Source organism: Abramis brama (genome assembly GCF_963993115.1).
Source record: "Abramis brama genome assembly, chromosome: 14".
NCBI classification, from domain to species: Eukaryota; Metazoa; Chordata; class Actinopteri; order Cypriniformes; family Leuciscidae; genus Abramis; species Abramis brama.
The window spans coordinates 35,003,038-35,024,525 of NC_139976.1; the positions used below are offsets into that span (position 1 = coordinate 35,003,038).

At 38.0% G+C, this 21,488-nt stretch overlaps 3 protein-coding genes across 3 annotated transcripts in view; all 3 read right to left on the bottom strand.

Moving 5' to 3' along the window:
- Positions 1-21,488, bottom strand: part of LOC311096687 (integrin alpha-X-like) — a 569,425-nt gene that overhangs the window by 454,568 nt on the left and 93,369 nt on the right. The window lies entirely within an intron of this gene.
- On the bottom strand, positions 231-2,462 carry LOC311096263 (testisin-like; the record flags this gene model as incomplete). The annotated part of the gene is made up of 4 exons (XM_084135330.1): positions 231-1,132; positions 1,222-1,393; positions 1,468-1,491; positions 2,393-2,462. 4 exons carry the CDS (start codon positions 2,460-2,462, stop codon positions 820-822), a joined length of 579 nt encoding a protein of 192 aa, XP_083991456.1. The 3' UTR covers positions 231-819.
- LOC311096690 (transmembrane protease serine 9-like) overlaps positions 18,773-21,488 on the bottom strand; it is a 46,576-nt gene continuing 43,860 nt past the window's right edge. The window contains exon 19 of the mRNA XM_084136001.1: positions 18,773-20,284. Coding sequence (XP_083992127.1) covers positions 19,829-20,284 — 456 coding nt within the window. The 3' untranslated portion in view covers positions 18,773-19,828. The remainder of the gene's footprint in view (positions 20,285-21,488) is intronic.

Sequence of the window (21,488 nt, forward strand, 5' to 3'; positions counted from 1 at the left end):
CGCCAGTTCATGCCATTCTCTTTTCGTTGTCGTCTTTGAGTGGTAAAATTTGCTAAAAGTTTATTTTGAAAGTTCCCAAGTTATATTATTAAAGCCAGTTGTGATCATTTCCTCTTTTCGGGCACTTCCTTGTCATCTACTATACGTGACAGTTGCATGTAGTTATGTATCATTTTTAGTTATTACTATAGTAACTAACATGTGTAACAAGGACACTGTCCCAATTTTTTATGATGTGAATTAATTCCAATATAGAAATATTGAAAGTAATTCCAGATAATTTATATTTACTTTAGAATCATTAAGATGATTAAGTAAAGGAGCAAGACATTTTTAAATCAACACAGAAGAATTTGAAGGGAACAATAACATGGTAAAGGAAAATGTTAATGGATTAATAAAACTTAATGGATATTTTAATTATATTTAATTGATTTAACAAGTGGATACTGTAATATTTATGTAAGCCTATGTTGTGTTTTATTTTACCAGTATTGCCTGAAGAAAATCTGGAGTTTGGCCAGGGGGCTTGTTCTGAAGACGTTTATCGTCAGAAGAGGTTCATCGTTATTCTTTCAATTATCTAGTACAGTAATTCTTAATTTTTAGTTTTTGACTCCGGTAAGAGAAATCCTAAGGTTTCCATTAAGGTATAATGTCAGGTTTCAGTATGTGGGTCCTAATTAAAAGTTTAAGAAAACTAAGTTGGCAAAAGTATCTCACTTTATCAATTTATAACTAAGGTTTAGTAAGGTTTACAATAAAATGTTGTACAATAACAAATACTTTGTTATTTTTCATCTGGTTACATAATCCAGATTACATGTAGTCCAATGTGTCAAATTGATGATCATTACCTACAAAGCCGGTTTCTCCCCATCCAGTGGACCAGCAGGTGGTGCCAGTGTGAAAGACACTGTCATTAGCAGCCAGGCAGATTGGGCTGATGTATCTGGTAAAGTTCACTGGCTCACTCAATCTCAGCAAGGCGATGTCATTGGTAAACTGTGAAGGAACATAGTCTGGATGTGTAATGATGGATTGGACTCCTCGACTCATCTCGTTTGGGTTAGAGACTGAAGAGTTTTGGCTTTGTCTGCCCAGATAAACAGTCCAGTTACTGGATGAGGATCTAAATGTGAAAAACAATTATCTCTAACAAATGCACTTTCAAATTAAATCACACATTATTTGATTTATACATCTATTTTGTGTTCTTACGAGTAGTAAACGCAGTGAGCCGCAGTGAGCACCCATTCGTGGCTGATGAGGGACCCTCCACAGATGTAGTAGTCATAAATGTGTAGACTGACCTGCCAAGGCCAGTTCCCCACAGGTGCATCATCACCTCCCACAATACGAGTGTTCAGTGAGGAAACCCCACAGTGTTGTGCTGAAGGGAATAGTGAGAACTATAAATAATACACAAAATTTTTGATATTTTTTATACTTTAAACACATTGTTACCTTTTATAGCTTTTCTCGTGTCATCTAAAATGTAAAAGGACAGAAGTAGTTAAATAAAAGTCAAACAGTGTGAGTATGTTCAAGATTAATCACTTTGTGGTTCACAATCTAACAGTTGCAGAATCTCATTTCAGTATTTTTGATACAGGTGATACTCCAATCGATAGATACTCCAATTGACTTGGCATGAATAAGCTGATAATCACATCCTATGAATCCAGCTGCGGCTAAGTTGTTAACTAGTAAATGTATTCAGCAAAATACCAATATTAAAAAAATAAACATGATGATTTCCTGTTATGTGCCATGTTTTGTAGTCCTTTGTAGTTTTTCTTGTTAATTAGCTCAGTGATTATTCCAAGGTGTGTCTTGTTTGCCTATTACTGTGTATTTAAAAACCACCCTGCGTCTCACTGTCCATATAATCCATCCTAAACAATATGTGAAATTAAAATATGTGTGTCCCAGTATGTTGAAAAGAGTATGCCAGAAGTCCCCGGATGGTCTACTATTTCTGGTGGATTTTCGAAGTGTGGATCCATGCCCAAGCGTGCCACACGAGTCCTGAAAAGTCAAGCCAAAGTGTCTCGATCGCCCCCAGGTGGCTGGATGCAGTATAGGTCATAAACCCGCCCTCTCCATGTAATGTAATGGGCGTGAGACAGACTAAACAATCAAATTACACTTCAAATATTTTTTTCCACCTATGGTTTTTATTTTATTTTAAGCCCTCTTATCACGCTGCTGTTAGTTTAAGAGATTGTTCATTAAATAAGTCCAGGAGCCCGAGGCAGCATGCCTGTTGTACACAGCCGGTGGTGGAGGCATCTTTTGAGACAACAACATGCCTGGACACTTGTTCTAGCGGGACTCCTGCCCGTAGAAAAGCCAGGTCTGACCATGGGCTATAAGCTCTGCGACAAACCGGTGTGATTATCACCTGGTGTGCGACACGGTGCCATGCCCATCTCGGAGCTCGGCTGTGTAACCAGCATCTTATATGAAGCAATCCAAGGGGCGTGACCGTGGCTGTGAATGCCATATGACCTAGGAGCCTCTGAAACAGTTTCAGCAAAATTCCTGGGAACGCTCGTTTGTGAGACGTGCTGTCATGTTGACCGAGTCCAACTCCATACCGAGAAAAGAGATACTCTGCATGGGGGAGAGTTTGCTCTTTTGCCAGTTGACCCGAAGCACCAGATGGCTGAGGTGCCTGAGCACCAGGTCCCTGTGTTCACACAACTACAATTCTAAAATTGGTTGTAACCCACCGCCTTTCCTTTCCTGCTTCACTTTTCAGGACTCGTGTGGCTTGCTTGGGCATGTGTCCACACTTCGAAAATCCACCCGGAAATAGAACATCCGGGGACTTCTGCCATACTCTTTTCAACGTACTATGCTTTGGGACACACTTATTTTAATCTCACATACTGTTTAGGATGGATAGTATGGGCATGCAGGGTAGGTTTTAAGTACACAGTAATAGGCAAACACATTAGGCGCTGTAGAAGCCTGACTTAATGTCAGCTGGAGGGACCGGCTCTATCAGGCTCCCAGAAACCGAGCAAGTGGGACCAGTGTGACCACAGTTTTATCACCTCCATCTGCTTCTGTACTGCCAAGAACTGCTTGACAAAGTTAGAAATTTAGAAACTTTAGGCTGTCATGTCTAAAATGGACTATCGACATAAAGTGTCACCCCAAATTAAAAATGGTGTAGTAAGTGATTTACAAAATGTTACATTTCTGTGATTTACCATGTATTAAGGAAACTGCACAATATGAATTGTTTAATTAGTGTTGGTTTTACAGTTTTGAATAATAAATACAATTTGCATAATAAAATACATATATACATATAATAAAAACAATATGACCCCCTGTTCTAAAGTGAAAAGTATGTCCACATTAATTTTTGATTTGTATGGCACTTATTGAGTGAGGTTCAAGTTTATTCACCAGAATAAGTTACCAGTAATACAGTACTAAAGGCAATTTTTAGTGCATTCACGCTCAACTAATCTAAAAAAATCTGAAAAACTAATCTGGAAATCTAAAAAAAATATTTCACAAACAGTTATAAAGAAATGGCAAGTAACACATCAAATTAAACATGAAATGTTGAAGCAGAAAGACTGAAATAACATTCTCTTGTAAAACGTAATTGTAACGTCTCAGGGTAGAAGAAGATAAAGCTCCAGGCAGAGATCCAAAACACTCAATATTTATTTAAACTGAAGAATACACGGAACAGTGTGCGTGCACAAACAGAGTGCTAACACAAACATTGACCGACAACTGAAGAGTGAGAAGGGAGAACTTAAATACACAGATGATGAGAACAGAACAGGTGATGACGATGATTACAAATGAACTGGTTATACTAGACAGGTGCAGACACTGAACTAATGATGATATTGATAATTAACTAAACAGTTGAAGACAGTGATGAAGGTGAAAACAAACTGAAAGTCCATGAAAACAAACTGAAAGTCCATGAAAACGTGACAGTAATCATCATTGTTTTATTTAAAATTATTTATATAAAATTATTATTTCCTTTGTGCTTAGTTAGTTGCCCTTTTTAAACACCTGTTGTTGAATTGCCATTGTAGGAAACAGTAAATTATTTGCATTCATTTCTACAAAAATGTATAAATAATAAATGAAATCTTTCAGACGTGTTATAAGTATTGACAAAAACTAAGAAAAACTTACTGATGAGAAATATCAGCATCAGATACTTCAGATACTCCATTGTAATAAAAGCAGATTCAGTTGGCTCTAAAAATGGATTTGAGCTGTGGAGAAAATACATGTAGAAATATACAATCACGACTCATTATATAGAATACATATCAATACATCTATGAAAGTCCTATAAGTTATATTTTTGTCTCAAATTAAGTTAAATAATATCTGGAAAAACCCTTGCATACCTTGCCTTATGTTCACAGCTGTTTCTGGCAAAATCTGTCGTCTACTCACTACTGACATCTATCTAAACAGAATACCATTATGTACATGACTAATTTGAGAATTTGAATATACACAACATGCAAAAGGTTTCTGTGTACCTGTCCTCTGAACAGTAAGGAAGTATTACAGCACATACAGGCTGGTTACACTAAATAAGGGGAAGAAATGTCCCGTTTCAAAAACCAACAGTGAGGAGGAGCACTAACAATTGCCAAAACAAATTGCTCAGCAGAAAACTCAAGTGTATTTTACATGACAACAGAATAACTTTACCGTAAAAATTACGGTAGAAATATTTTAGTTTTTATGGCACTGAACTAAAGTTTACGGTAAAAAAACAGGCAGCTGGTTGCAAGTGCTTTACCGTAAAAAATACGGCAGTAATATTTTAGGTTTCATGGCATTGAACTTCAGTTTATGGTATATAAAAAAAAAAAAAACATGCCAGCTGTGGTTGCCTGTAATTTAAAAATATTGTATTACAAACCAATTTGTAAAAAAAAACAATGTTTTATTGAAAATAATAAAGTTTAAAGTCACCATTATGGAGATGAGTGTTTGCTTTAGTTGGGCTCTTGACCCTTGACTTTCAAATCTTAGATTTTCTATGACTGCTTTAACTGTGTGTTTATAAAACACATTCGATATGGCATGATTCACTGATCTCATATAGAGTCTTATCTTTCATTGTATGAGGAATGTTTAAGACTAATATATATCATTTTTATGAGTATAATAGCTCTGTGACCCTACCGCATGTGAGCCAGCAGTGACAAACAGATAATCTGAAGAACTTTCAAAACACATGGTGTACAAAAAAGGTTTTGAACTACTGTTCAATGTGGACCAACACAGACATCAAGAATCAGTGAATGAATCTCAACAACGGTGACAATCAACAAAATATCACAATCACAAAACAAGCTACTAAAAAGTTGCAACAAAAACAACAGCAAATATAGCTGCAAGCAGCAATTACCGGGGCCAAGCAGAATAAGACGACAAGACATGGCTGAAAGTGTCAGATCAACTGCAACAATGAGTAATTAAAGACATTTAAAGAGGATTTTAGGCAAAATGCCTGAAAAATCATAGAAACAATAATTAAAAATATGATTTAATGGATTATCACTTTCGACCAATAGGTGGCGCAGTTACAAAACTGATGTGATGTGGTCAGAGTGAAGTGACAATGACACATACAAAGTTTGGTGTCAATATGTCAAGGCATTGCAGAGATAAAGCCTGAATAGTGCTATTAGCATCATGCCTCAACTTTGCTGCTGCGCTATACGAAAACGGTTTCATCTATCGGCACGAAATCCATAACTTTTAGTCGGCACGGTCTGGAGATGATACGATTCGATTTTGGTGAAAATCGGACAAACGGTCTAGGAGGAGTTCGAAAAAGTAGGTTTTGACTGAAAATCAAGATGGCGGACAGGAAGTTAGGCCAAATAAGGAAAACTTGGTATCTATGTTCTCGGCTTGACCTAAGGAATCTATTAAGGCCAGTGGCATTTCAATAGGCAGATTTATTCAAAAGTTATTAGCCTTTTTGTAAATTTTGTTATAACTTTTGACCACTAGGTGGCGCTGTTTCGAAATATTTTGAGTACCTTCAGGGGATGGTGTTGATGGCACATTCTGAGTTTCGTAATATTACACCAATGCATTTGTTTAGTATAGCATTTTATTTCACAAAACTGTATTGAAGTCAATGGGAATTTCATGTTTTGTTCTATTATAGCGCCACCAAGAGGCTCAGTCCCACAATTTTTTTTATGTGTCCTCAGAGTGAGCCCATACATATGTGTGTCAATTTTGGTGAAAATATCTCAATTCGCTTCAGAGTTATAGACATTTATATGAAAAAACACGTAAAAAATGACTGACACATGACTTTGTTTGAATTTTACTACCCCTTACTATCAAAATTTTCGCATTTGGGCATTGGTGTATAGCTATCGACCTATGTTTTCAAACGTCTGACGGTGGTTTCGTCTCGATCGGACAAGCTGTTTCGAAGATATAGCCAAATGTTTTTTAAGCGCTAAATCACAACGCTACACAAACCGTAAGGCGAAACCTAGCATGTTTGGAATCGTAGGACTCGGCAAGGATTCAGGAGTCTAATTAGATGAGTCTCGTGAAAATAAGTCAACCACACCTAAAGTTATAAGCATTTGAAAAAAAAAAACACCACTAGGTGGCGCTGTTTCGAAACTTCTCACGCTCCTTCAGGACATTGTGCTGATGACCCATACCAAGTTTCGTAACAATCCGTTCATGCGTTCTTAAAATACAGCATTTTAGCACAAAATTCAAAATGGCCGACAGTCAAAATGGCCGATATGGTAAAATTGGATATCAGTCGACTCGGCATGTTGCCCTGAATCTAACGAGACCAATTGTATGATTTTTGGACAAACTGTTCAGAAGCTATAAGCAAAAATAGCCATTTTTCATATCTCCGGACCAGTAGGTGGTGCTGCGCCGAAACGCAGCATGTAGCCTCAGGTCATGCTTGTGACGATGTGTACCAAGTTTGGTCTGAATCCGATAAAGTGTTGCGGAGATACAGCCTTATGTCTGTTTTCACAAGCTCTACGTAAAATTTGTTCGTGGGTTTATCGAAAACGGTTTGACGAATCAACTTGAATTCCATAACTTTTTGTCGGCATTGTCTGGAGATGATCTGGTTCAATTTTCGTGAAAATCGGAGCAACGGCCTAGGAGGAGTTCGAAAAAGTAGGTTTTTCGGAAAATTCAAAATGTCGGAAAAATTTCCATGACGGAAAATGACGTCATAGGGTGCAATCGAATCGTCTTGAGCCAAGGAATCAGATGACAAAAGAATTTTGTTGATAGGCCTTGCAGTTCAAAAGTTATTAGCATAAACATGAGTGAAACTTTGGACAGTTGGTGGCGCTAGAGGGATTGGTTTTAAGACACCAAATTTGCTATGGTGACTTTTCAGACTGTCCTCTATCAGTGTGCCAAATTTCATAACTTTCCCGCAAGCGGTTCTATGGGCTGCCATAGACTCCCAGAGCGGAAGAAGAAGAAGAATAAGAACGGGAACAGATACAATAGGTGCCTCCGCACCTTCGGTGCTTGGCCCCTAAAAATAAAAGCAGATAGTACTAATAAAAGAAAATACTAAGGCAATTCAGCATAATTTATTCATGCTGCAATGCATGCTGGGAGATATTGATGAGTTCTGATTGATGGCTCCCATCATGCACTGCACTTTTATCATCACCGTTGTTGAGACTCATATGCTGATTCTTGATGTCTGTGTGTGTCTGAAAGATACAGTAGTTCAAACGTTTATTGTGCACAATGTTTTTAAATTCCTTAAGATAATCACAACACTGATGGATCACATGCTGTAAAATCATAGGGCTACTATAATCAATAATGTAAAATTAATGACCCATATAATCAAAGATAAGACTCTAAATGAGCTCAGTGAATCAGGCCACATGTGTGATGTCATTGTCATAAATGATGATTATGTCATCACCATTACATAGCCAATATCACCTGATTCATTTTCTCTCTGATTTTCTTGCCATAACCAACATGTCTTATAAGCACAGAGTTACAGCAGTCAGAGATAAACTAATGTTAGAAAGTCAAGGGTCAAGAGCCCAACTAAAGCAAACACTGATCACCATCATGGTGACTTCAAATGAAACAATAAATCATCAACATATAAACCTCTGTTAATTCTCAAACAGAACTGTAGATGTATGACAGAAATAAAGTCAATCTGATTAGTAATAGGTGAAGCTGTTAATGCTGTTTGTGGAGTTGTTTAATCCTCTAATGAGATCTTGAGAGATTTGATGTTTTTTATCTTCAGTTGATCTAAGGCTGTGGCCGAAGTCAGTTGTAGTTGTTGTGTTTCTACTCATCTCTTCTCTTTTTTCTGTTCTTGTTGTTTCTCTTAATTGACATTCCCAGAATTCCCTGCGTGACACTTCACATGTGATGTTATTTCATTTAAATAATAATGTTTCTTCTCAGGTTTTGTTATCAGTTATGTACATTTGGGGTTTATATTACATCATATATTGTTTAATGTGTGTTAATGGCATTATTTGGATTCATGTGTGTGTCACCATGATGGTGTTTTGTATTTGTGCGTATGACACTGTGCACCTTCTTTATATTAACAAAACAAAAGGCTCTCATGAGAATTAACATCTGAACTCTTTCTTGCATATGTAAAAGCAACATCTGAGACGCAGCACACAGTGCAGCTCACACCTCACTTTTACAATCTTCCCCTGCTCCTCCCTTCTCCTTCTCACCTAAAACTCATTGAAAACCTATGCAATGTTAAGTGTGTACAAAAAGTAACTATACATGTTTGGTGTCATTTAAAGTGTCTCAGTGTGCCTGGTAAAATGGTCTCATTCTCCCAGCCATAATGAAAAGCTAAAAGAAGTTATAAAATATGATAAATGTGGTGTGCCCCTTAAAGGTGTTCCCTCCCCCACATCCTCCATTCAAACTATAGTTTGGTATACCTCCTGTATGTAAATAAGTATTCTTCTACAGGTATCAAGAACCCATTCAATTACAAATTCTGATCCCACAGTTGTGAACCCCTTAATAGGGGGACCAAAATCTAATTATAATGACAGACACCACCATTTGTTAAGCATATTTAATTATCTAGGTTTATAAGGAAAATTGGCAAAAGGTTCGAGGAGTCTGTAGGTTCCCACACGATCGCTGTGTGCGGTTTTCGTTGCAAGGTAAATATTTCTATAATTCCTCGATTTCCGAATTGTTGTTATTATATTTGATTGACCGATGATTTTATTCTATGAATTGGATTTTGAATTATTGTTCTATTACCTGGTCAATAAATTGTAAACATTTGATTTTATTCTGACTGACTCCGAAATTGTATTCCCAAGTAGATTAAACAGATTCGTATGTTACCCCAGGTTTTGCGTCAGATTAGTGATAACTAATATTTGGCACCGATTCAAACTTGGTTTGCAAAGACAAGAAGTGAATTTCCATTTAGAACAGCAAATGCTGCTTGACCAATCTAAATTTGGGTTTGTCTTACCTCTGTTTTAATATAATGTTGTTATATAAGTGTATGTGGGAAACCACGGCATGGCCAATCCAAAGCTATTATGAGAGAAGTAATGTTGGTCAGCTTATATCTGTAATAATGGCCATACCTCTTCTGAAGTAAAAGTTAAGTTAAATTCAAGTGTATGCAATTCCATGGGGGCATGCAGAAATATACAATCATCATGACTCATTATATAGAATACATAGCAATACATCTATGAAAGTCCTATCATTTTTTTTATTTTTGTCTCAAAATAAGTTAAATAATATCTGAAAAACCCTTGCCTTGCCTTATGTTCACAGCTGTTTCTGGCAAAATCTGTTACTCACTACTGACATCTATACAGAATACCATTATGTACATCACTAATTTGAGAATTTAAATATACACAATATGCAAAAGGTTCCTGTGTACCTGTCCTCTTAATATAAGGAAGAATTACAGCACATATAGGCTGTAACCAGGCACGGCGCCAGGATTTTTTCTCTACTGGTGCTAATGGGGGGCTGGACCGATACGTGGGGGTGCTAAGAAAACAATTGATTTTGATTACTTAAGTTACTCTGTAATATAGAGGTTCTCGTTTTTTTCAATAAAAGCAGCTATAATACACAGCACTTTAACTGGATTTGGCCAAAGAATAGTCAACAAAATAAAATATTACATTATGTAAGGGACTGTTCGCTTTTTATTTAAGGGGCCACCGGAGGAGTTTTGAGATAAATTGTCAAAAAAGACTTGACCCTCCCTTCGCCAGCAATACATTTTTCTATGACCCTCCAAAATGATTGTGAAAAAAGACATGACCCTCACCCTCCCCAATAATTTATTGATTAGACTACTTACTGGTTTGCGCTTGGCAAAGATGTTCAGATAGTCATTGTTGTTTTTACAACCATGACAATTAAAGCACGTCCAGAACAGGGATAACACATTCTGACCAGCACTTCGCTTGTGCATTCACGTCATTTTGTGCAGATATAAGTTGTAATATTAAGTTTGATGTAATATAAATATCTGATTAATATCAAATAGGATGCGCTTCGTTAATTTAAACAACCTGAAATGTTCTTCAGTTTCCCGGTGCTCGTTCTCTTCAGCTTCAACGCACGCGATACACTGTAGCAGCAACGCAAAACATTAAAAGCTATGATTGGGACTGTCATATCATTATAATTGTAGCCTATACACTATTGTAATAAAAAGTTGTAAATTCTTTGGGTTTAGTTGCATTCTTCAGCAACCGTTGAGTTGATTAACCTTCTAGCAAAGCGATTTAGTTTAATGTTCGTTCTTCAGCTTCAGCGCGCGCCGCTCAAACAGCAATGATGTCATTTTGAAACAGTAAGCCATCAGCCTAATATTAAAGATGTTTACTATTACGGTAATATTAAAAATGTTTATTTTTTCCCCCAAAAACATTGATGCGTTATTATTAATAACTAGCACTTTTTTGCTCTCGTATGATTTTCATCAAGTAATTTCCTTATTGTGCAGAGGCGATTCCATTTTATTTATCCATGGCACATGCATTTTTCTTTATTATGAAACCTTATTATAAAGTGTTACCATTTTTTAACAAAGAAAGTTAGCCATAGGAATGTAAAATTAATTTTATAATAAAGTTGCCAGAAATTCGACCAGGTATTAATGTTATGTTACTTACATTTGACTTATGTTCCGAACTTCCTACCGTTTCTGCTGTTGGTTTGAGGCAACGTGAAACCTTTGAGCTAGTCATTCCAGCTTCATGTCAGTGACGTTACTTCGCAGCGGTAGATTTTTACACTCACAGGACAGGGCACTGCACTTATTCACAATCACAAAAGTTTATTATTTGCTCGTGCTTTAAAGCTTTGCCGGGTAAACATTTCATTGGCGTTCTGTTCTGACATGATGCATTTTTTCTGAGCGCGTACGCGCGCGCGCACTGTCAAACGATTTTTGTTGGGTCAGACCCATCTGCTAGCGATGGGGGGCCGAGACTGAGAGAGCTACATGGAGCTACATGGAATAATATGCACCAAACAAGCCACTTGGAAATTTAGCTGCTTTCATGAATACCAAATGCAATATTATAGTAGGCTAGATGCTGCACCGGATTTTTGCGTGTTGAGGTCAGATGTACTCCGGTACGAACTAAGAGCGCGGGTCTTTTGCCCCCTGGTTGCGTGGGCTTAACTGGGGCTACACAGATTTTTGACGGGGCTTTAGCACCCCCTAGCCCCGGTGTAGCGCCGTGCTTGTCACCATACCTAGAGATTGGCATGATTTTATTTCAGTTAGCCTAATAGCTGGTTTGATTTGCATTGAGAGATGATCTTATGGAAAGTACCCCATGCCAATCTCTAGGTATTTTTTAAATTAAGGCATTAAGTTCAATTTCCAAAATATGATTTTTTATTCCTCTTTTTAGTCAACTTTAGCATGGGTGTATTCACTTATGCATTGCACTGTATTAACAAGTTTTATATTTCTGTCATTTTTTATTCGATTATGCTGTACACAATGCTTCATGGGATTGTAGTTCATACACATACAACAACAACAACGCATTTCTCAAACTACAATTGTGGTGCATTAAAGATTACAAAGTGAAATTATTTTCCAGGACAAACTTATATGTAGTATGTGTATGCATGCAAATATTATTGATATATTGCTTATACGATCATCACAAGCTTTCTGTTAACAAACTCTGTAATGTGTTTATCAAATAAAATGGCCTGCTGTACATTTAAAAGTACCAATGCTTTAAATGGAGCAGAAACAACTACAACCAGTCACTGACATCTTGAGTTCTGTTACAAACAGTGTTGGGGAAAGTTATTTTAAAATTAATGCATTACAATATTGTGTTACTAAAAAGTAACTAATTGCTTTACGTGGTTACTTTATATGGAAAGTAAATTACATTACTTTTGCTTTACTTTTTCTCACCTGGGCTGGGATTGCTTGTTTGATTTTTAATAGGCTAAATAATTGTGGGATATCAAAGGCAGCAAAAAATACATCTCTGCTGCCTTCAGAAATCGATCAGATGAAGGTATCTCAGAAGGTATTCGCTTTGCTTATATTCAAAGGGGTAGCAGCACTCACGATGCAATGGTGGGGCTCGTGTGTCGATCTGGCTGAGGAGCGAGAGATGGGTGCATCCCTATCGCTCGCTCTCTCTCTAGATTGCGATGTCCTTTTGCCTGACCACCGGGCGGTTGCTCGTGCAGTTGTCAGATTATACTGGTCACAGCAAAAAGAGACCCCTAAAACACTTAAAGTTTATAAATAAAGATTATAAATATATAATATCTTGGATCAGGCATTTTCAGCAGCGGGTCAGGCTGGTACTGTGCTGCACACCATGGCTGTGTTACAGGATAGATGCTTGTATTAATATATTGTCTGGCTGTTCGTTAGCTACATTTAATTCTGAGGAATTTAATAGTGAAATAGAAAAAAAAGAAAGAAAAAAAGGATGGACTTTGAGAGCGCCGCCTCCGAGCGCTTCTTCCATTATGATAAAGCGTGTGAGAGGTTACTCGAGGTGATGACTCGTGCTGTGGCCAGATTACAGCTAGACTGGATCTCCATGATGTTAACTCGTTCATGGGGAAAACCTTATTCTTCGCACGTCTTTGTGCCCTCAACGTCAACTTATTCGACTATCGAGGTTGCAGGGGAGTGTGGATATACGATGCGAGGATCTCTCCTCTGGGGCTCATCGCCACTTTAAGAGTCAGCACTCCCCACCAACCCATGCATAATAACATCCACGCTGGTGGGGGTCAGACTATGGCAGTGTTTCATGCATACCAGGCTGATCTGCTAAAAAAAGAAAGAAAAAAAAGCAGAGTGTGGTGAGTTGCGCTCCTCCTCGTAAAGACTGGGGACCGACTCGTCACGCTCAGCAGCCTTATAATAGACCTGAGACAAAAATCCTTAGGGTTTTTTGTGTCCAGGTCTGTGGGGGTGTGCCCCTTTGGGACAGGGCATGTAAAATACATCAATCAGCTCCTACTCAACACCCTCACGAAACAACTGTAAAATCCACCTCTGGTGATTTGGGGGGCAACGGTTTTCAGCAAATTGATGTTCTGTTGTTTCCTTTTATCGCCCAGGACTCAGAACATTTAACATGCCCCCAACAGGAAGTATTAAAAATGGTACCCCTTTAAGGAGACTTTGGTATCATGAAAGCTACTGCCGGGTATCTCTCTTTGGGTCCTAAAGACAGTAAAAAGGAATACGCTGCCCTCCTCGTTTTGACGTTGTGGTTCCCACTACCATGAAACCGGAGTAGGTGCATCTGCTGTCACAAGAAAAAAGAAATTGGGGACTGCGTCCGGTGTAATATCTTTGAGGCTTGAACTGTTCCGTCAAAACGTTCAAGTTGAAGATGCTAACTATTAAGAAGATCGTGTTGCAAATTCAACATCACAATTGGTTCTTCACGATCGATCTTAAAGACACATATTTTCACATAGAAATATTGCCACAACACAGGAAGTTCCTGAGGTTTGCTTTAGGGAGCTTACCATTATTGGGTCCTTCCATTCGACTTAGCCATGTTATATAGACTTTTGGCTGATACTGGCCCAGTCTCAAGAGCTTGCGCTTCAACATCGAGGTCAATCCCCGCTCATCTTCTCTGGGGCTGAGATACAATGTCAAGAAAAGTGTACTCTCTCCCGCCCAGAGGGTAACGTGCTTGCGGTTTAAATGGGACTCTGTCACCATCGGGGGCACAACTGTCTCCCGCTCATGTCAAGACCATTTTAAACACCCCCTAAGCAACAGTGCTTCGTGCCCTTTCTAAAAATCCATGTTTATGGTAAGTCACGCGCTGAATGCTTCATGCACTTTCTAAACTTCATGTTTATGGTAAGGGTTACGTGCTGTGGCTTTGTTCCCTTTCTACATGGTTCAGACCCCGGTTCCTCGCCTTGGGTCCCACTTTAGGTGCATCTTGCCGTCACAGAATGCTAACGACAGACGCCTCCCTGTCGGGCTGGGTAGTGGTCTTAAGTGGTCGTCCAGCCGAGTGATACCCAACAGGAGGGACCTTCAGTCTCAAACGCAGGGGACAATATCCCCAGCCCAAGTTGTGAACCTTCATGCTTGGCCCCAGAAGGGTACCAACTGAGGGACACTGGGTTTTCAGCTGATGTCATAGAGACCATTCTCAGTGCTAAAGCTCCCTCCACTAGAGGAAGTTATGCCAATAAATGGGGCGTCTTTGAAAGGTGGTGCACTGCATGTAATGCAGATCCAGTTAACTGCCTGATTGCTTTAGTTCTGGACTTTCTGCAGGAAAAATGATCAGCAGGCACATGCCCCGCCACTCTCAGGCAGTGGTGGAGGAAGTACTGAATCTCAGTACTTAAGTAAAAGTACAAATAACCAGAGACATATTTACTTTAGTAAAAGTAAAAGTACCACAATGAAAACCTTACTTAAGTAAAAAGTAAAAAGTACCTGATTTAAAATGTACTTTAAGTATTAAAAGTAAAAGTACTTGCATAAAAATGTATTCTCTTAATGTCTATATTCTAATAATTAGGGCTGTAACAATATGCAATATGAAACCGAAATCGCGACACTCGGATCCATGAACCTGTGTCGCGGTGAGTGTGAGAAGGCAGAATCGCGACACCCCCCTTATTTGAAGATAACATTATAGCCTACAATACGTAGATCTATACCACAAAACTAGCTGAGGATAAATTCTTTCAAATTGGCAATCCCAGCGTTATGGACGTGACAATTGCAGTAAAAACTTGAAATGTAAATAATTGAAAATGCATTTAATACCAATTGAAACTGTTTATATATCCATACTCCCTACTCCCTTAATAAAGAAGTCCAGACATTAGAAAAATATTAGTCTACTACAGACACATGCGTTTTATATTTAATATGAGGGAAATATAAATCCGTAACGGACGTGACACAAAAAAATCTTTAACTTTTAGGTGGCAAAATATTTTTTAGTAATTCTGTGAATTTCACTGCGCAAACCAAAAGTAATATAGGCTACCCACTGGATGAAGAAGGGTTGGCTCTCCACAGAACATAAAATATTCATTTTATTTTTTGTGTTCACATTTATGAGGAAAAAACAATGTTACGGACGTGTCAGTTCTCACGTGAGCGCTCTGAAAGCGGCACTAAAATACTGCGGGCGCAGGAGGAGCGGGCGCGTGGAGCGGGCGGGCGCGTGTACTGGTGAAACGCATGAACCGAAACTCAGGTCTGTACTTGCCTCACAGACCTGAGACGTATGTATATAGAAAGCTTGAAATGTGTACTTTTAAACAGAACAATTCAAAACGAAAGAAAACAGACTGTTCTCTGCATGTAATTCGCATGAAATGTGCATTTCTCTCTGGCGCGTTCACTGCAAAGATCGCGCGTCAGCATAGTCATCTTCATCTTTGCTGCCGACACTGACACAGCAGGAAACACTTGTTTATTAATAACCAATGAAAATGTCTCCTTGTTATATTTTACATATTCATAATCATTACTTTTGCCGGTTCTTTGTGACAGCTTTTAGGTGCTTTATTGGCAGCGCCACAGTTACATGTTACATGAACGCGTCAGCAGCGAAAACATGGAGATTTTTTTCAATCCCTGTTTTGGCAAGGGGAAAACTGATCAGAAAATGTAACGAAAATGTAACGAAATGTTGTAGAAATGTAGTGGAGTAGAAAGTATAATAATTGCTGCAAAAAGTAACGAAGTAAAAGTCAAAAGTATGCACTATTGATTCTACTTAAGTAAAGTACAGATACGTGAAAAATGTACTTAAGTAAAGTAACGAAGTATTTTTACTTCGTTACATTCCACCACTGCTCTCAGGGCTATGTGGCCGCTTTATTGGCTTGCCACGCCTTGATTGACGGGGTGCAACTTGGGAAACATCCTCTGATCACCCGCTTTGTTCATGGAGCCAGGCGTCTGAGGCCTCCCATTTTGAGTCACTATATTTTATTGAGAGGAGTACCTAACCTAACTCAAGCTGATTGAGCCATCTCTACCATCTGGTTGAGGTATGTTATGCCAAAAAAATCCACTAGATGTCACAGTGTCAATCAACAGCACTTGTCACAACATTTCCTCTAACATGGATTTCAGAAACAAAAAAAATCACTCCTGCCATGTGAACTGTTTTTGGTGAATTATTTATTTTAATTTTTGATTTGACATATTACACTGTAAGAGCCCTAACTTTACAAAATTATGTTACTTGGTGCCATGAAAAAACTTTAGTATGTTTTTAATAATTTTTCAAAAACATGCTCAACCAAACAGTTGATTTGGCACTTTATGGTAAAAGTAGAAAAGCTAAGCTAATGTTTTCAGATCATCCATGTCTGCTGTCAGAATGGAGAAATAGTCAGACTATTTGCTGAGAAATATAAACTTCTGATCATTCATAGAATGTGACACAGCTATTGTTATTTCTTCATGAATATACCGAGATCATTTCTTAAGTGTGTTTTTTTTTTTGATGATTTTTTTTAATGAATTCATAGAATGAATGTGTGGAAATCATAATTATCAGAGGCAATTACTTCTTAAATGACAAATGCTGGTTTACTAACATTACTAAAATTGTAAGAGATTGTAATTTTCTTTTCTTTTTTTTTTCTTTTTTTACAATTACTAGATGGAAGTCAACAGTTTCTATGGTACAAGAATGCGCACTCTTCAGGCCCTTGTACCAGAAAACGTCTCAGTTACATATGTAACCCTCGTTCCCTGAAGGAGGGAACGGAGACGTAATCGATCAGTATAGGGAACCAGGTCCGGTTGGGCCAGTATGGGGCAATTAGCAAGACCTGCTCCTCTTCCTCCCTGACTTTGCACAGTGTCTGTGCGAGAAGGCTCACTGGGGGAAACGCATAATTGTGGAGGCCCCGGGGCCAGCTGTGTGCCAGTGCATCCGTGCCGAGGGTGCCCTCGTTCAGGGAGTAAAACAACTGGCAATGGGACGAGTCCGGAGAGGCAAACAGATCTATTTGTGTGGCCCCGAAGTGGTCCCAGAGTCCCCACTCTCCCAGGGTCACAGGCTGTCGTGAGAGCTTGTCGGCGTCACGATTGAGCAGGCTGGGATATAAGTGGCACGAAGCGACCTCAGATGCCTCTGACTCCATAGGAGGAGGTGGCGGGCGAGTTGTGACATGCGAGAGGAGCGTAGACCACCTTGATGGGCAAAGAAAAAAAAAAATCCTGTTGCTCTACCACACTTTTCTTGAAACATAAAAGCCTAAAATGCCATTATATTACTATCTTTTGCAGTTTTTGAATGCAGAAAGAATGTAATGTCTTTTTGGTTTTGTTACTTTTAGTTATTTATGTTATTTATTTTTGTTTATTGTTAAAAAACAAGAAAACATAATTTCCTGTGTTAAAATGAAAACCTGAAATATTTAATGGCATACTTCAATAAATAAAGAAGATTCAATATACAAAAATATTTTATTTTGATTATGTTTTTAAAAAAAATAGTATTATTGTTCATATTTTCTGTATAGTTCATAATTTCACAGTATGTGTATGAATTCCGGTACTTTTTTTTTTTTTTTTTACCTTTAAGTGCCATATCAACCATTTGGTAGAGGCCGATATCTATCTATAAATTACAGAAACGTCTGTCTGTCTGTCTGTGTGTGTGTGTGTGTGTGTGTGTGTGTGTGTGTGTGTGTGTGTGTGTGTGTGTGTGTGTGTGTGTGTGTGTGTGTGTCTGTGTCTGTGTCTGTGTCTGTGTGTGTCTGTCTGTCTGTTATTTGCATATCTCTCGAACCGTTAGTCCGATGGATTTCAAACTTGACAGGTGTCTCGCTACGGGCACGAGTAAGTGCAGTGCCAAGTTTGACGGTATGGATTAGAAATGCAAAAGATATCGTTAAAAATAAATAGTAGGTCCCTTTCTCATCCGTACATCCAGTCCCTCTTGAGGCCTTCTGCCCTCCGCTGTTCACAACGGTGGATCAGGAGAGTCTTCACAGATTGCCCAGTCTGTGCTCTTCAGCCCTACGTCCACCGCAAGCCAGTGCCGTAAGTCAGAGCAACTATTTGTTTGTTATGGGGTGTTTGGGCTCCACTTTTCAGTAGACATTTAACAATTACTGGGACATGAACATCCTGGAAAACCCCAGGAAGTGTGAAGGCAGTGCAAGTCAGCAACTTCACTCAAAAAGCCAGACGACATGCATTGTGTTGAGGAAGAAAATGAAGGATTGTCCCACAGTAAAGAAACCCTGCAGAGGAATCTTTCTTTGCATTTTCTAAAGACTTCCAATTTATTTATTCATTTATTTTTGGCAATTATTGTATAAAGATACATTCACTTAATGAAAAGTTATAGGCAGTATACCACCATAACCACAATTAAATGATTATTTCTAAAAAGTGTATTACAAATTGTATTTCACCCAATGATACAGACTAAAGAGAAACATAATAAAGATAATTTCATGCCACAATAGAACAAAAGTCTATCAGCCCATCCAGAAGTCAGTCTAACAGAACAACAGCGCTTTCTTAAAAATAGATAAAAACACTTAATCAACTGAAATGACATTGATATGTGACATCATATGTGGAAAATCATCAACAGAATACAAAACTGATTGTGACAAATTATACTACATCAATACCCAGTAAAACAAAAATATTTTTGTGATTTGTGAAATATAATATGCATCCGCATATAAAATGCATATATTTATAGCAGTAAAAGATAACAAATTATCATAACCCAGTATATAGAAGTTGATGGGATACAGGATATGGAAGAAAGTCAGGGAATAATTAACATTGTGTAAGATTAATCAAGAATACAACAAAATATTGTAAGATCAAAACTCTTTAGTTTAGTGTAATTGACTGTCACTGAGCACAAACCCCACTTATGTTAGCATTGCTTTGTTGTCTATTTTTGTGCATACACTACCATTCAAAAAGTTTGGGGTCAATACGTTTTTTAACGTGTTTTTGAAAGAAGTCACTTCTGCTCAACAAGGCTGCATTTATTTGATCAAAAATACAGTAAGACAGTAATATTGTGAAATATTAGTACAATGTACTGTAAAAGAACTGCTTTCTATTGTAATATATTTTAAAATGTAAATTGTTCCTGTGATGGAAAGCTGAATTTTCAGCAGCCATTCTTTGATGAAAAGAACATCTGAAAAGCATTTGATGCATTCTTGCTGGTGAAACAAAACTTACTGACCCCAAACTTTTGAGTTTATCTTTAGTGGTGTATCTTTACATATAAAATAAGAAAGGTATCGCCATAAGCGATAGAAAAAATGATAGCGAAGAGTTTTGTGTAAGAGATGTTGCAGAAGATGGAATTTTAGTTATTGTTAAGGAAGAAGGCAAAGCAGAAGGGAGAGAAGTAGGAGGAGAAGTAGGAGGAGAAGTAGGAGAAGTAGGAGGAGAAGTAGGACGAGAAGTAGGACGAGAAGTAGGACGAGAAGTAGGACGAGAAGTAGGACCAGGACAGGTGTAATTGTTGTCAGAATCATTTCCAGCGGAGGTAAACTGCACAAAACCTGGAGGATCGCTGCACATAAAGGATGTGATCCATTCCTGATAGCGGGATACTCTGGTGTAAACACCAGGATATTCGGGTCGAGCACAGCCAATCCCAAAGCTAACGATACCGGACTGGACCCATACAGAGCTCTGCCTGCTCACCATCGGACCTCCTGAATCCCCCTGAAAATACAAATCAATGCAATCATTTTAGAAAGAGACATGCACTGTTCAAGAGTTTGGGGTCAGTAAGATTTATTTAAAGAAAATAATACTTTCATTCAGCAAGGATGCATTAAATTGATCAAAAGAGTCAAAGTCATTTATAATGTTACAGATGATTTCTATTTCATATTATAAATGTTGTTCTTTTGAACTTTCTATTCATCAAGGAATCTTGGACATTTTTTTATCATGTTTCCACAGAAATATGAAGCAGCACAACTGTTTTCAACATTGATAATAAGAGGTTAAGTTGAGATAAGTTTTTTATCAGCAAATCATCATATTAGAATGATTTCTGAAGGATCATGTGACACTGAAGACTGGAGTAATGATGCTGAAAATTCAGCTTTGCATCACAGGAATAAATTATATTTAACATTTTCAACAAAAAAAAGAAGGTTATTTTAAATAGGCGATTATTGGTGGGTATGATCATTGCAAAAAAATAAATCTTTAACTGCAAATCTTCGACTCCACTTGCAACTTCCCTTTTGGTTTCTGACTAGATAAGTCCTCTTTTTGCAAGATATTTTTTAAAAATATATTTCAGTTTTTATTTAAATTTGGCCCATGACATCAATTCTCAATTAAACGTGTGCAAGACAACTGTATTTACAGTAAGTTCACACAAGATGTGTCATTGTGGTTAAAAACGGGTCACAGGACGTGTCATTGTGGTTTTCTTTACATTGAAAACATAAGAAAAGTAGTGCGGGGTGAAAGGAAAATCAAATTCTGCAGCAGTTCAATAAACAATGAACTAATATTATGTAACGAATGGACTTAATCCAAAATGCTCTAGGCCTCATAAAACCTTCCCCCTTTCCCCTGTTGTCATCGGCCCTCAAACCACTTCTCTTCAAAGGCCGTTATCACCTCTTCTCTCCTGAACGATCTCAGCAAGAGACTGTCTGCCACCCTCAAAGACAGCATGAGAGTCCAGACGGCACTAGCCATTTGGTCCAAGACTATAGAGATAAACCTCCAATACACAAGGACACTTACTCCATTCTTACCCACAAACTTTCCCAAATGTTTATAGTATTTCCCCTGTATTTTATGCATGTCCCTATGTTTTATTAGCCTAGTTATGATTGTAGTGTTCTCGTGCAGGAAGATCTTCTCACTTCCTGCTCAGCTACTGTTCGGACGCTCTTGCTTA